Consider the following 17,090-nt stretch of genomic DNA (forward strand, 5'->3'; position numbering starts at 1 on the left):
AGATCTAAACATACCTTGACAGGCTCAATACCTAGATCCATAGTTAGCGTAAAGCTCATCTAAATTTTATTTCTGTGTTGTGAGCAAATTAATTTTATGTAATTTAGATAAACTGCCAGAAGTGATACTCAGAAGGCTATGAAGTTGAGTACTCCATCATGGTGCCTGCAGTGGTTATGTTTTTAACAGAAATGGTTTAATTACATCCCTAGTATTGTGTAATAATATTTTTCTTAAAAGTTTTTTGCTGATTGTCTGGTTGGGCACCCAAAAGATGCCTTAATAGCTTCTAGTTTTGCCTGGAGGTGGATATTATCTTCTGTCAGCATGGAAAATATTTATCCTTCAGGCACTGAAGCATATGTTTGTGGTGTTTGTTGTCAGAAAGAGAACACGAAAATCAATAATGCCTGTTCAGTTTTTTTTCCTTTACAATGTGGCTTCAAAAACATATGGCAAAACCAGATTCTGCCTCTGTGCAGTTGGGAAGAGGAAAAGGATGTTTTAAGTGTCTGTTCTTTGTAGCGGCAGGCTAAAACTTTTGATGAACACAGCTCTTGGAGTCACTACTTTAGGGTAAGGGCAGACAAATAATGTACTGTGGGAGAGGGCAGGGGGTGAAATCACAGAGGGTGGGTCATTACTGAGGGGCGCCTGCACGCACAGGACACATCCCTAGATCAGGAGCAAGCTACCTCATGCTCACAGGAAGAGCACATTCAAGTCGTTACGGAATGGCCTAACATGCTGCAAATTTAGATTTTAACCTATTTTATTAGCACATACCCTGAAACTTCAGTAATACTGATAACATCGGTTGTCTCTTCAACGGAATACAATTAACCAGTTGGGTCTGCAGTCAGGTTAGGTGCCTTCCCATCCCGCCTCTGTGTTTTGTAAGCTGCATCAGGTCTCCACACTGCAGGCGTCTGTCTGGGAAGTAGGGACAGGAGCTTATATGCTGCCTTGTAAAGTACCTTAATTTTTGTGGAAGTAAAGCTCTGGATGAGCAAAGGTCTGTTTTCTAATTAGGTCCTTGCTGCGTATATCCTGAGTGCTGTTGGTTAAATCTTGGTGTCTGTTTTCTTCTCTGTAACATGAAGATAAGATCTGTCTTTCTAACCTGATGATTAATTATTAATATTTACATAGTGTTGGACCAGAGGAGAGTGCTAAGTGTTGTTGTTAACAAAAGAAGCAGAAGTAATTTTTAAATACAGTTCTGAATGCTATGCATTTACATCCATTTCTTTACCTTTAAACTTTTATTTCCAGATGAGAAATATATAATGATTGTCATATAATTACAAGTCTGCACCACTGATGAGAAGAATGTTTTCATGAATTGAAAATAAGGATAATCTACTAAGCATTTTTTGTCATGTATTATTTCTGCAAATCCATTTTTTCACTGAGATAAAGAAACTTTGGGTTTGAAAGACTTATTTCCCCCCCCGCCTCCCAACAAGAGCTCATTTCTGATACAGCATGAAGAAAGAATGGCCAAGTATTCTGTTGTTTTGGAGCATCGGTATTTGCAGCAATAAAATTATAATAATGCTATATTAAATAATTTAGCAACATCTGTGCAATGCAGTTCCCAGTGTTTGGGACTTACTCTGTAAGTTCATTGTGATTACAGAGAATGAATGCCTGAATTTATTGGGAAAAATGCCTCCATTTCAGGAAACTAAAAGATATAGTGTCACCTTACCTATAAAGTATAGCTGTTGTCCAGTGCGTAGTTTGATTTAGGTGTCTGTCAGTGTCTTCAAGTCTGCATGTTGAATTTAATGGTAAATCTTCCAGTGAATAGAAAAGAGAAATCAAAATATATTTTGTTTTTAACATCCTACTGATGTGGGAATTTTTTAAATTTTTTTTTTTTCCCCAGAGCAAACATGTCCTCCTATGAGATCCTGCAGATGGACTTTGAGATCGACAACACTAGCAGCCTGGCAGGGGCCCAGCAAATTACCTGGCAGGTGGAATACCCTCGAGATGACTCCGTGAGCGAACTGGTGGTCTCCGAGATCTTTGTCAGCCAAACAATGTTTGTGGGAATTGTTCCTCTTGCAATGGTAAGAACCTGCTGCTGCTTCTTTTTGCTAAATGTTTCCGTTGATTCTCGTTAGTATTCAAGGGAATGTGAGCCATTTTATTATATGCTACTTCCTATGCACCTGCTGCAAGTGATTTAAATGCGAAAAATACATTTCAATAATATTTTATTTACCTGATATGCCATTATGGCTCCTTGGAAACCATTTGAGTCTTTTGTGAAAATCCTTTACCGTTTGTGGATTATTGGCCTGGTACATGGTAATAGCTCCTTTGGAGCCATTGTCTTCTGGTGTATTAATGCGACTGCCATGCATGTGCTCTAAGGGTAAATGTTGCAATTAGTTGGGACATTTTCAATGAAATAAATTAGCATGCATGTGTGGGAAGCGTCATTGCTAAACCAAACAACTGGACTGTTTTCTGCTTTGCTTTTCCCCAAAGAGCCACACAGTCTAGTAAGCTGCAAAGTGTCAATTTAATAAAAGGTCCATTTTGAGTTACAGAGAAAGGACAAAATACTTTCTGAAGATATAGGTGTTGGCCATATTTTCTAGGCAGGGTTTAAGGTGTACCTGTGCAGAAAGCTTGAAGCTGATGGTTTGTTTAAGAAATACAAATATCTTCTTCTAAAATCAAATCCACCTTTTGTAGGAGGGACCTTTGGCCTACGTTTGGGCCTGATGGACTTTTTACTGCTAGAGATTTAATCTTACACATGACCAGTGATTTCAGTGGGGATTTTCTGGTGTAAAACTAGAGAAACAGCCAGAGAGCCTGGATGTTACATGAGTTCCCTCAGAAACACTCTGGTAACTTTTGTTTAGTCTCTCATGAACATATGCCCTTCCTTTCTAAGTCACTCTGTGCTGGTTTTCTTTGTATTACACCATATAACAAACAAATATCTGCATGACCACAAACTTCTCCTACTAGAACAGAAGCAAGGAAAGATGCTTGTAAAGGTAGACAAAACTCTAAATAATTTTAATTTCCAGTTCCTACTGCCAAAGGCTACACATGATGGCAGCCCAGTGATAGAGGAGAAATTGTATGCAGAAAAGTCAACAGAGAATGTTCTTCTAGTGCTTTTCTTTTGAAGTATGTAGGAGATGAAACAAATAATTGTATGGATGGAATATTATCAAGCAGTAATGGTGAATCAGATGTAATAATGACAGAACGTGGTGCGTGAACAGTCTTGCATAGAGCATTGCCGGTTTCAAACGGATAGCATGGAGTTTGTGCCGTGCAGAGCACCACAGATAGAAAAGCAAAGCAAATCCAACCCAAAAGCCCATTGTGAATGTTGGATCAGAGCTCTGCTGTTGCTTCTGCCAGGGTTTTGCCAGGGTTTTACTTCATCTCTTTGCAGTTATGGCAGATGTTGGCCACTTCAGCTGTCTCTAAATGTCCTTGGACAAAATCTGAGGCTGAACCTGAATTCAAAGTGGAGCTAATCTAATCTCTGTCACTTTGTCATTGCAAACTAACCGTGGAGTAAAGCTGAAAGCTTCTTTTGTGAATTTATGACCTTAGTCCTTAAATGGGGGTCTCATGTGGGCTGTTACTTTGCTGTTGCATGTGGGCATCCTTGACTGGCTTGGCCCAGGGCTGATAGGAGAATTGATGACAGCAGTGGCAGGAACAACAGCTTGTATTTGCATTTCTTTCCCTTATGTTTGCCAGTTTGCAGTGCTGCTTCATTTAACAGTCACTAACTGGTGCAGGTTCTGGCACTGCATCGCCCAGTCAGGAGCAAAAAATAATTGCTCTATGCATCATCCTGTGTTGTTCAGAGAAACACATTCCTGAGGCCCAGAGTTCCTGACTGAAGTAAATGTATTTTAACTTTCATTCTTCTTCAAGGTTTGCCTGGCTTGTTGGTAAGGCAGTCTCCCTCCGAGTGCAGGTGGTGTCTATAAGGGAGAGTTTTGTCATCTCCGGGACCTTGGTCCCCCAGAAGAGCACCACAGAACATCCAGAAACCAGCGTGTTTCTATGCCTTTGCCATTGCATTGAACATAAATTACTTGCTGTTCCTTTTCAGTGTATCCACTCTTTCATTGTAAACATTGAATATTTCTAGACGAAAACATAGAGTTTCTTGGAGAGTTTAAGATTTGAGCAAAACATTTAGTCCTTGATTTGCAGGATTGAACATTTTGGTGGGATTACCAAAACCTCATAGTGTTTCAGTGGTAATGGCACTGGCATTTGCCTGAAGAAGTGCAGTTCAGTGTCATGAAGAGGAAAAATTTCTTTCCAGTTAGAAGACTGAGGTGGATTCTGTAAGAGTTTAGTGGAGGAGAAATTAGCTGTGAAATCCTGCAAAACAAAAATGAACTTTAATGTGTGGATCTCTTTCTGTAGGCCACTTTGGTTCTTTTAATAAAAAGACATCCTCTTCCATATGGTTTGGAATATCACTGTTTTGTTGCTGCAGCTGGTCATGAGTTTATCTTTGTTTTCCATGCTACTTTCTTAAACAAACAGGAGAAAATCGAAAGAGCCACCAGATAATTTATTCCGTCATTGCATTGTGGTGACTCTGGAGATAGTGGTGGGGATATTTTTCTCATTACTAGCTTGCGTTTTTTTTTTTTTGTAGATAAAGATATGGGAGACTGCATGGTAACATTTGAATAATAGCCTGATGAAAAGAGCTGATTTTTTGCTTTAGTGAGTTTATGAAGCCCTTAACATCAAATCTCATGTTCTTGACATTTACATTTGGTAGCAAGCTTGAAAGGCTTTTTTTGTTTGGTTGGTTGGTTTTTTTTTTTCTTTTTGTTTTTTTGCTTTTGGGTTTTTCTAAGTGAAGATACAGCTGATTTTTGCAACATTATGTAGCAAGAAATAGCTCCTTATTAGCAGACAGTCTTGCTGTAATGAATTGATATTGCAGATTATTTCTGGCTAGTCCTTTGGTATCAAATCAGCAGTGCCTTAATAAGCACTGTTGTGAGATGCACAGAAGGAAGCAGGGCCAGGGAGAGTCTACAGGTGAAATCTTGGCCAGGGTAGCACTCGTCAGTTGTGCTCTGTGGCTGCTCTTAGCCTGCTCCTGAGATGAGGTTATCCGACAGAACTTGGTGAAAGAACATTATGATAAACTGTAATGCCTATATGCTGTGACTAAAAAGGAACAGATTTTTAAGCCTTGATAGGGACATTAGGAAGTAACTGGAAACTTGTTAGCTTGTGAGAAAAGTAGGAATACTTAGTGTAGGAAAACCAACTGTTCTTTCTTCTGTATGATAACTGTAAAAATATTGTGGGTTTCCTGGGGTGGGGGGTGGAGGGGTGTTGCATATTTTTTGGAAGAGGACTAAAATACAATCTTGGAATGTTGGGAATTCCACCCAAACTATGCATTTTAATTTGAATGATCCTCCATATAATAAAACTCAGTGTTATTTATGGCCAAATTCAGTGCATTCAAAATATGCAAATAAACAAAACATTTCCACTAATGAGACACAATAAAAAAAAATTCATAATGAAAGAGAGCCTACTTTCTGCATCATCTGACTGTTCTCCCCAAATCCTTGAGCTCCTTGTAATTGAAACATCCAGTTTCAACAACTGCACAGGGCCAGACACATGGGATTTCCAAGGGAGCTACATCCAGATGGGAACGGCACAGTCCAGTAATTTAGGATTTGCTTTCTGAAAGTCTTGTCTCTACTTCTGGGTGAGCAATGTAGACTCTGTGCACAGTGGGGAAGTACACAGAGAGGATGCAGTGGAAATGCAGACCATCCCTAGCTGACATGGCAAAGAAAAGAAAATATCAAGATGGGTGATCACAATTGCATGCAACCTACACGTCTCAGGAGCTGATTTGGATGACAGCTGTGATAACCCTACTGCTGCTCTAAGGGTCAGCTTTCTTTGTGGAGTTGTTCTTATGGCTCTGCCTGTAAATCAGATGCCTGCTGAGAGGCTTCAGTCCTATAGCACTTATTATAGAGGAACATAGTGGGGAATGTTCTTGTTAAGCTATACTGTTATTTCCATCATTCCCAGCTGCTGAGAAGAGTGTGGAAAAGGAAGTGACCCAGTCTGCGTGCAACAGCCAAAGTTCTATGGGAAAACATATTTGGTTTTATTTGGGGAATGTTTTGAGACGTGAAAGGACATAAGAGGGTAGACCGTATCTTTCAGCCTATGCCACCCCCCCAAAAAACCCCAAACCAACCCCCCAGTTTTTGTTTAGTCCAAACGTGGCTGTATTACCTCTTAGCAGGTGACTAGAGCACCAGTTCAAAATCAATTCATAGTGCAAAGCACTTATTGTCTCACTGGCACTGTTTCCAGCCTCACGTATGATCTGATCCCAGATGGTATTGCTGTGTGCATTTTACACCATTTTAGAAGCAGATTGTTTATTTTGTCTAGTAGTCAATGTGACTTATGCTGAGATGATCAGACGGGATTCTGGGGCTCACATACCTATCCTACCTAGCCTTTGTTTTATGAACTAACTGATCTCCCAAAGTGCTTATACCAATATCCTGCGTTTTGTTCCTGGAAGGTTTTGTAGATGAGACTAGATGGGGAAATTCACCCCTTCTGAGCATGAAAATTGGATATATGCATAACTGTCATCTTACGTAGCTGTAGAGGTATAAAAACATATGTATCAAGACAAGGTGTCATAAGATACTCAGATATAAGTATGTAGGGAAACACATGATTCTTTCTTAGTTACTTTTTTTCAGACTGCTTCAGAAGTGGTCAGTGAAATTCTACGTTTTTTGGACAAAAGGCTGAGAAAACACAAAGTCCAAAAGGTAGCAATCTCTGAAATCCTTCAGAGTGCTGCTGTTTTAATCCTAGAAGCTGTGCAGCTAGGTTCCTGTTAGCTGGGACAGTACATTTGAAAATGAGTGAAAACCATCTATGTGTTGTATTCCTCTATAAGTGTAACTTTGCAAGTCATTCTAGATTCATTTTCTGTGAACTGTGGCACATAAAATACATGAAGGTGCATTGTCCTGTAACTGCTAGAGCATTTTCTGATAGCTAAAAGGGATTGGATGGGCCTGCTTATGTAGGGAAAATAAACAAATGCTAATTCCTAAAACTCCATGCAAATTAAAAAATTATTTTTTCCCTAAGTACTCTATTACTATTTAGTATTTATGTAGGGTTTTATATTTTCAGAACACTTTACAGACATTAATTAATCAGACCTGAATAAGCCAAGCTTGATGAGAATGGAAAATTAAATGGAAATGAAGTCACTCTTATTCAGTTTTACCTGTTTCTGAATGATTTGTAAGTCACTTTTCATACTCCTAAAGGTACTTTTTGAAACACTTAAAAAAAATCCTACAATGCTATTGCTTATTATCTCTAAAAACTGTTTTGGTAAGAAAAGAGGTAGGATTTATACCGTCAAGAACTAATGACAGTACAGATGAGTGGCTTTGAAGAATGTAAATGCTGTTTTATCACCTAAAGCTGTGCATAACTATTTAAGCCGATTTAATTCAGGTAAAAATGCATGGATGGGAGGATTACTCCCTTAATTTGAAGCCTATTTAGAAGCTGGAATATTTGACTGCTGGAGGTTTCTTTGGAGGAGAGTGGAAGGAATATTTAGTTTTATCTAAGATTTTGTCATAAGCTTTTAAGATAAAAAACTGTTTTGAAATTTTGCCTATAGAAAATGAATGAGACTGAACACTGTACTGAGGTGGCTAATTTGGAGATTGCATACAGGCTTCTAGCTTGACCATTACTTCAGTGTCCTCTTGCAAGATACAAACAAGTCCCTAAATACTTCTGAGGATCTGGGCCCAGCTGTTCAATTTAACGTTGCATGATGCACTGAGTGTCAGATGAAAATGTCAGCTAATTTGCTCCTGTGAGGCTTATCTTGTTTTCTTTTTGACAATAAATGTCTCTGATAATTGATTCTTCCAACATCTGGTGTACAGATTAACACGTGGAACTAATGTCCCAAAAAGTAGAAAGGTGATCCATTTTCATCATGTTGAGTAGAACAACAGAGTAAGGTGAGGAAGTAGAACACAACCACATTTGAAACTCTTTCTGTTTCCACTATTTCATCATGTTACTGAATATCAGGAAAAGAATCTGCCTTCCGATACTACAATTATTAACTATAAACACTGCAGGTGATTATTTTAAAGTAAGTATTAAGGCATTGAAGTAGGATGTGAGTTGTGAATCCGGTTGATATCTAATGCATCAGAAGGTGTGTTTTAGGCATCCAGCAGATCTGTCAGAACATTGTAAAGTTGAATCTAAATTAGACGCCTTGATTTGTCTTAATATAATAATCTTGCAATATAATAATCTTGTAAAGTGGCTGTGTATGTCCTGCTAATTACAGAAACTGATAGTAGAGATAAATCTGTTCTATCCAGTGGTGATACAGTTCTCACAGTTATCTCTCTTGATCTACATATACATAACCTGCAATTTCCATAGTTATGGGAAGTTGCTGGTGGCAAGGTAGTCAGTGGAGTCTGACACGCCTGGGGTACAAGAAACAAACACTTCACCAGCTTTGAGTCTGTCATCCAGGTTTCTGTCACAAATAAATGTGATTGGATTAATCTGTTACCTAACTTACAGTTGGGGGGGGGGGGGGGGGGAGAACAATCCAGGTCTTTTAGAGAGTTTCTAGGCAACCAGGAACTTAGTCAAAGTAAAGAACAAGACATTGAAGAGTTGTATTTTAACTGTTTTTTATAAGAAGGCTCTAGCTGAGGCTGAAGGCTTGAGGAACAATAGGTTTAGTAATACACGAATATCTAGCACTCTCTTCTTATCTAGGAAAATGGTGGCTTGGTCTCTGACTGGCAGCACTGGTGTTTTAGGTAATATGTGCTACAGATCCTTTCTTGTATAGTAATAGAATTGTAATTCCCAGACTGTCATTATTCTAAAGTGTTTTTCAAATGCAACAATCAATATTTCACCAGTGCTCTGAGCCCCTCAGCCTGAAACATTTCTGTATATCCTACAAGTATTTAATCTGTGTCTTCAGAAATCTTGTTTCCTCCCCAAAAATGTAAGCTATTGGTTGACTAATGGTTTACTAATGTTGTGAATCACTTAGAACCACAGATGGCTGTATATATTCTAGTGAGATTTCTTTTAAATGGGAGGCTGAATAATAGCATCTCCAGTTGCTGCTAGCAAACATACTGACAAGAACACCCGGAAAAATCATCCTTAAAGATGCCCATTTCTATAACTCAGGCTGAAAGGGGTTTGCTGAGTGCAACACTTTGCTTATTTGTTTTAGAAAAAGCAGGAACGCAGGGTGAGGGGGCTCTGTTGTTTGTTGGGGTTTTTTTTTCATGTACTGCTAGCTTTGGCTGCCGAGTATCCAGTGAGGAATAGGAGGGTCATTGCAGCTTGGGATGAATGCCACCAAATCCCCATTTGCAGAGGACATGGCATGGCCTTGCACTCTTATTCACGGAGAGTCCACCACTGTCATATTCTGATCTATCTTTCCCAGTAAGGACTACATGCCTTTCCAGCTTAAAGGTTCGATTAAATACGTAAAATATATTTGTGGGAAGATTTTCCAAAAAAGGTTGATGAAATAAAAGCCCTCTCTAAAATATCTAGTTTTGTCTGTCCTGCATAAAAGAGACAGGACTTGGGTGCCTGGATTGTGCTGGGAATGTTGTCACATGCCTGGAGAGCAGTAGTCTCCATGTGCAAGCCCTCAAGCAAGCTGAGGCCATGGCACAAACTCAAGATGGATCCACGTGCAGCCACATCCAGCCATGGTCTGCAGTGGTTCTCCATGCTGAGCGATGCCTGTGTGACCCTCTAGTCAAATAAGCAGTCAGTCTAAAGTCTAGAAATCATGTGTTTCCTGGTACTTCTCTTGTTTTGTAGCTTTTGTCTATGAGTCTGCTGAGGTTACGTCCTGTTCCATTATTCAGATTCCACCACGGCTTTCATTCATGATGATTCTTGTGCCTTTCTTTGGGGAAAAGACTTCTTCTGTGCATTCATTTTAATTCAGTACAAGTTAAAAGATGTCTGAAATAATGTAAGATGTCTGAAATGAGTGTTCATGTTCCTACATAGAACACTGTTGAATCCAGCTATCAAACAGGGAGTGTTTAAAAATAAAAAAAACCTTTAAAGAATTTATTTTTCCTACAGAAATAATTTTTGCTAATGGCAATATAGCTTATATTCAGACACCAATTAAAGGAGCACATTCATGCCAAGATGGAAATTGACCCAGACTTAGAAAGAAGCTTACCTTCAGCTTAAAATAAAAGAAAATGTAAAGCTTTAGCAGCCTCTTTTCTTCGCCCTCTCTGGGGTCAGTTATAAAACCCCAGAACACTTAATCCTGGAGTGTCAAAAATACTAGAATAGGATCAGTCATTTCTAGCAAACCCAGATGATTTACATATTTTTTAGATGTTGGTTAAAATGTATTTATGTGCAAAATGTCCCATATGTGTTTATCCATTGCACTTAATGCATATTTCTTACTTGAAATAATTTTGACCTTTGGCCTTCCAGTTCCCTTTCAATTATACAGTGTATTTCTGTTTAACTTTACATGCAAAGTGAACTGTACAGGACATGATTTTGTCATTCACAAAATTCACCATTTCATGGAAAAAAATATTTAAAAGTAAATTCAATATAGAGTAGATCTTAATCCCAGAAATATCAGGGATTATCAATATTTTTTTTTAAATAAAACTGGAATCTATGACTCCCAGATCACAGATTTCAGTGTGAATTTGAACATTAATTAATGGGAGCAGGATTGAAGCCTTGAGCTTCCCTAAAACCCCACACTGGAAGGATTGATTTTAAACTCAAAGCAAATTAACTACTGTGGAGAGAGTACAGAATAAGAAAAAAGAAATTCTTCTTTTGTATTACTATATTTCCCATGCCCACAGCGAGTGTTTTATGTCTTTGTAGCAGAGATAGTGTCTTCTGCAATTATTACCGTCTTCAAATTAATTGTCACAGGGAATTAAATAGTTTTGTTTTGTAAGGCTGTTCTGACAATCACAGGGTGAATTTCATGGAGAAAGATGAAATTTTAAAAGATTTCTTGAAACATATCAGCCAAAATACAAACCACTGAAGATTTTATTAAGTTTGATCCAGGGGAAGACTTTGACTCTGAAATACAGTGGAAGAGAAATGTGTGGGGAGCGCATGTCATGAGGAATGCCCACATGGGCTTCACTCTGACTGAACAAAGCTAGGAGATTTCAACATGCTTTTGTGAACAGACATTCAGAAAAGCTGTTTTGGATTAATCAAAATTGTTTAACAGTGGAAAAACATCTTTCCTTGTAGAACTGAGGTGTTTGATTAAACTTGATTAAATAATGTGCAAATATTTAATTTTGAAAAAAAAAGAAAAAAAGGGTTTTTTTCTTAAGTGAAAATGTCCCATTCTGAATACAGCAGAGTAGGACCATTTTGATAATGTCAGCCTTCTTTCTCAGTGTTCTGAAAATGAAATTCCAGCCAAATCTCCTCAATTTCACGAAGTGTTTCAATTTTAACTGGACTGTATTTTCCAAAGGATATCACATTTTTTCTGTTTCAGTCTCATTCTGGGCATCTGAACTAGATTTTGGAATTGCTCAGTGTGAACCATTATCCCTTTTTCCCTCTGCTCAGTTAAACATACTCTACTATTTAATTTTGAGAGTAAAAAGGAAAGAAAGAAGCCAAAAGAGAATTTGCTATTGGTGGGACAAAAATAATGGCATTTTGAGTGTTTCCATGAAAGCAATGTGACATGACAAATTTTAAGAAGCTCTGTGAATACTATTAATATTTATGATGCACTCAAGAAAACAGCTATTGTGTGCCACATCCATCAAAGATAAGAATTGTATTCAACTGTGTTGGATGATAAACATTGAATGACAATAGCTGGAGATTATATGAGGGATTTCATACTCATGTTTTATGCCTGCTTGAGTAAAAGCACCATGTTATTCCACTGCGAACCAATAATTTTCTTTCATGAAATTAGATACACTTGCTGATACTTGTTACAACCATAGTCCAAAATATTAATGAATATGCAGGGAGTGCTGATGCCAAGTGTTTCAGAGATCCTGTTGCAAGCTACTCAGGATCAAGTCCTAAAGGCAGCATTTTCCACTAATCCTCCTCTTGGAAATCACTCTGAAGCTTACCAAATTGCAGTGATTTGAACACATATTGCTAGTTGTTTGCAGTTGGATGAATGCTAATGATTACCCCATGAAATGAAGGTCCTTCCAGCATAGCAAGCTGGCTGTTTATATCCCATGTTTCTCTCTAAAAAAAATTCCGTCTCTCCACCACCAGGAGTGGGGCAGAATTGCCTGTGCCATGGGAACACCTGCTCTGATTGCACACCGGCATCTGTCTTTAGATAATGTGTCCACAAGTGTCCTAAGTCAGGCATTGTTTTTCTTCATTGTCATTGCTGTAAAATGCAGTTTTGGAACTAATTTATGATCATCCAGGCAAGCAACTGCTGAGGAGAGATAAAGGGGACATCTCTCCCCACTCTTGCTCTTAAACACTGCACGTCTCCTCCCCGCACCGTGTGGCCGTGCCTGGCAAGCTGCATGGCCTCGTCTTCCCCCACTCCCGGTCGATGCTGTGTCTGCTCCTGTGATTAATCTCTTTGACACAGGGGCTGCGTGCATTGCCACTTCCATGTTCTTTCTGCCCTGCCTTCTTATTAAGAGCGTAATGCTCTGGAGATACTTTTTTCTGAAGATCAGGCTAATGATGCCTGAATTCTGCACTGCACACCGCCGTCTTTGGAAAGAAACTGTAATTCTGAGTTGACTGACGAATACCCGTAGCATCTTTGGTCAGGTATTTCTAAGTAAAGCTGTATTAGGAAGAGTTAACATGCTGACCATATATCAAGGGTAGGAGGACGTCCAGGTATTCTTGCAGCCAGAGTGATCTCGGGTCTCTTTGATCCATGTGGAGAGATACTATTCTTAGAAAACCCTCTCCAAGGATGCACAGGCACTAAATTCTTGTTAGAAGTAAGTGGTTCCAATAATAAATGTGCAGAGGAAAATGCTAAGAGGTGCTCTTCTGCTGAGTTGATACGGCTGTGCTGCCTCTGGAGGGCTATTTGGTTACTTCTGTTCCTTTAGGTTTGCTTCTTCTATCTTTATGAAAAATTTGCCGATGGGAGTTCAGTGCAAGCTGATGGAGGGATCCCTTGACAGACTATCAAGAGTGGTAGGACCTCCTGCAGGCCAGGAATAAGGGCACAGTGAACCTCTCGACAGAGCGATTGCAAGAGGGATGAGCTGAGCCAACTGAAGTGTGTCTGTGAGCAGTACAGACTTAACAGGACCCAGACCGGGGAAACACAGCGTGCTGGAGTGAGCTACAAAGCTTTTACTTTATCTACCTAAAATGAGACTCTTCTTATTCCTTAACAATTACCCAATAATTTGGCTTGTCTGTAATTTTTTCCAGAGTGCTCATTCTGGTTTTATTGCCAATTAACTTAGCATTCTAGTCTTGCTCTACAGCTGATTGGCCAGTAATTTGAACTAAAGACCTCATCAAAAGGGCATCATTTGTAAAACAGAGAAGAAATCTCAGAGATACTGAAATTACTGTTAATTAAATCAGCACATGAATATAATGGGCACACATGAACAAAATTATGTTTGTTTTTGAGCTGTTCTGCTAGCTGGAGAGTAAGTCTTATTAGGACTATTTAATTGTCAGCCTGTATTTATAAGATGTGCAGTGAGCAGAGTCCTTTCTGCATGAATTAATTTTGTATTGTGTATACATATATGAGCGATACATATAGTTCTTAGCTTACGCAAACAGACCATGTTCTTGCCAAGCAGATGCTGCACTATATTTCTTACGTACATGTTGTACTGAAAGCTTTTCTTTTTAAACAGTCATTTGTATTTAACACAACTCTTGTTCAAAGCTGGCATTGACCTTAATGTAGTTACTTCTGATTTACATGGCCCCAGTATCAGTTAGGCTTAGGAATTATTTTACATGTAATTTCTATTTTTTTAATTCAATTAAAATAGCATCGTAAAGATGGAGCAGAGCAGCAATCAGAGAGCTTTAGAAGTTGTAACGTAGCCTATAAGCAGCTATTGTGTATAAAGAAATTTCTTCCAAAGGTGCCTCAGCTTTACTGAAAATGCTAAGCTACAGCTTTATTAAGATAATCAAGATACTCTAACATGGTGCTTTGGGACAACCTTGTAATATTCTGTGTTGCTCGATTCTGAAGCTCTTGAATTAGCAGTTTCACAACTGCCTCCTGTGGAGCTGGAAGGCAAAAGTGCATTTTGTACTGGTTGGCATTTGTGTGTGACCTCTTTCAAGATCAGTCCAAGGCAGAAGACAACACTCGCTTATGGGGGTGGCAAGAGTGAGGGCATCAGCACTGATGAGGGCAGAGAGGAGCAGGCGTTGCAAATTCCAGGTTATTTGAGAGGGAATAAATACATTCCCTGGTGTGGCTACGGGAAGAAAGGGATCCAGCGGGTTTCAAGGGATGAAATGTTGGCATCATGCTGAAATCTTTGGTCAAGGACAGGGAGAAGCTAATCAAGTTTTGCATTATCTTTGGGACCTTCTAATTCTGCATTGGTAAATGCATTGAAATGGCAATGACTCTTGTCATTCCAGCTTGCTTTCCACAGCTTCTGGGAATAACACTGCTCAAAACCTCAATGCCATGAGACCAATAGTGGTGTGGCTCCTGTACTGGAGCTTGGGAGAGAGCCCAAACCTGCTCTTCTGAGTTCCTGCAAAGGAGGAACCTTGCCCAGACTTACATACTGATCACAGAGAGTATTTGCTGTTGCTGCTTGTGCAGTCTCCCAGTAGGGTTGTAGTAAAGAGTAGGAGGAAAAAGGCAGAGAATATAATCCAAAAATCGCATTTCATTCATCCCCATTCCTGCACATGTCCTTTCTCCTTGTGTTGTTTCTTTGTGGTCAGGAGCAAGCTAATTCCTGTAGTGTTGGCTTGGCACTTGTGAAAGAGGAGGAGAATTGAAGAAGAATTGAAGTTTGATAGGAAGAAAATGCAAAGCCATTTGGTCACTGCAGTGTTTTGGTGTGCCAAGCATGGGTTAACAGGCTTGATGTACTTTATGTTGCTAGAGATTTAAGTGACAAACAGAGTATTTGATCTCTGTCTCTCATTAGTGTGTCATTTCTTCCTTAGAGTATGGATGTCAAAATGCTTTTGATCTGCTGCAGAGTTAAAAACACTCATTGTTTCAGCCTCCATTTTGAAGCTCACCTAATGAAGAGCAAATTTCAAAGGGAAAAATATGCCATTAAATTCTGTGTCAGAATAGGGAGCTGTAATGGTTGTTTATCTTTTTGCCTCTAGATTGCCAGCTCCAATCTAACTCCGCCAATAGAAATCAGAAAAGTTTACTGTGTAATATTATCTGGTTTCTAGGGACCAGCAATTTATGTTAAAAGCAAAACTCCAGCCCTATGAAGTGTGATAGCCCTATGACTGTGAAGTACTGTGAGCCATGTTTATAGAATTTGAGATGAGAGCACCTCATGGCTGGATTTCTGAAAGTTATTAAGACACCAGGAGCTACAGATAGTCACTTCATGGGATTTTTGAATGGCCCTTGCTGTTTAACGCTGTTAGACACCTCTCTGTAAATTGTGGCTCTTGCAGATAGTAAAGAAGGGTATTTCCAGTGTACTTTCAGTGAGTTGTGTGTGTCTAAGCCCAGTTATGTTGACAAGAGGACAGGGCACAGTGGCACCGTGATAGCGGTGAGCAGAAATTCAGCTGCCTGGTGGTATCAGGAGTCCTGCACTGGCTCCCCGGCACCTCAGAAGAGCATCCTTCAAGGTGGTGGGATGTGGGAGCTTCCTAGCAGGGCCAGCGCGGAGAAGGGAAAAGGGAGTGCGTCTTATGTGGTGCTGGGCAATATCTTTTAGTCAAGTAGCGATGTCACAGAGATTTTAAGAGAGTACGTAGCTTAGGAAGGTAAGCAGAGACGCAAATACCTGTTTTCATTTCAGCCAGATGACACATTTTTCCTGTGTTCCCCTGGTTCAGCTATTGCTTATTTTTTCCCTTTGCTTGTGGGGTTTTAAACTCAAAGTGAAGGTGATGTACTTCTCACTTCATCTCTAGTTTATGGACTGTGAGGAGCAGCCTGCTTTCAGTCCCTCATTTTGAACCTTTCCTGCTCTACTCAAATACTCACAAAATGGGTATAACTTTGGTGGTTAGGGCAAGGGGGAGACTTGGGGTCCAGTCTCTCTTCCAGTTACTTTTCTAGAAGTCTGTAATGCACGTATGTACCTAGGGACTTCAGTAGCTCGGCTTAAAAGGAGCCTATGAAGGATTTTTACCGAGGTATTTGCATAACAAGTATGTCCTTTAATAAAACCTTAGCTGCTTTGGAAACTCCCACCCAACATCCAGGTCTAGGCTCTCCCAAGGACTGACGCTGTTCAGCAGCAGCTCAAGTGAATAGGAAGTGACCAACAGGTAGTTTGTAAAAATAAGTGTTAGAGATCTACAACACAGCTAGAAGTACTATGATAAATTCCCAGAAACATGTGCATACTTAAGCTTTTGTAGAACAAATCATAGCATTCACAAAGGTTCATATTTATCAGTTATTTTCAGTTGTAAATTTGCCATTTAAAATTTAGAATTAGTTATTGCTTTTAAGTTGCATACGTTGTTTTCTGAATTACATAACTCATATGACAAAATGAGCTGCGAATTGGGTTTTGGGGTTTGGTTTTTTTTTGGTACGAGCACTTTTGCATTGTTGCTAGTTACATGATTATCTGCCCAAGAAAAAGGAACAAACCCAATGGTGTGCATAGTTTGTATCTCATAATGTGAATTTCAAACCACAAGTTAGAATAGTTTTGTTTGGTGGAAAAATATTCAGGTTAAGAATTATTCACAGAAAATAATTCTGATAAATGAGTACATTTTCAAGTTTTCCATGGTCCTGATCA

General features: G+C 39.3%; 1 protein-coding gene across 3 annotated transcripts in view; it reads left to right on the forward strand.

The window, feature by feature from the left end:
- The window catches only part of TMEM132B (transmembrane protein 132B), a 263,336-nt gene that overhangs the window by 179,418 nt on the left and 66,828 nt on the right, over positions 1 to 17,090 (forward strand). For 2 of the 3 annotated variants that reach the window (XM_069794884.1, XM_069794885.1), the window contains one exon: positions 1,895 to 2,081. In XM_069794884.1, coding sequence (XP_069650985.1) covers positions 1,895 to 2,081 — 187 coding nt within the window. Of the gene's footprint in view, positions 1 to 478; positions 577 to 1,894; positions 2,082 to 17,090 lie in introns of those variants that run through there. The other variant, XM_069794886.1, reaches the window with a different exon arrangement.

Source organism: Haliaeetus albicilla, chromosome 10 (genome assembly GCF_947461875.1).
Source record: "Haliaeetus albicilla chromosome 10, bHalAlb1.1, whole genome shotgun sequence".
NCBI lineage: Eukaryota > Metazoa > Chordata > Aves > Accipitriformes > Accipitridae > Haliaeetus > Haliaeetus albicilla.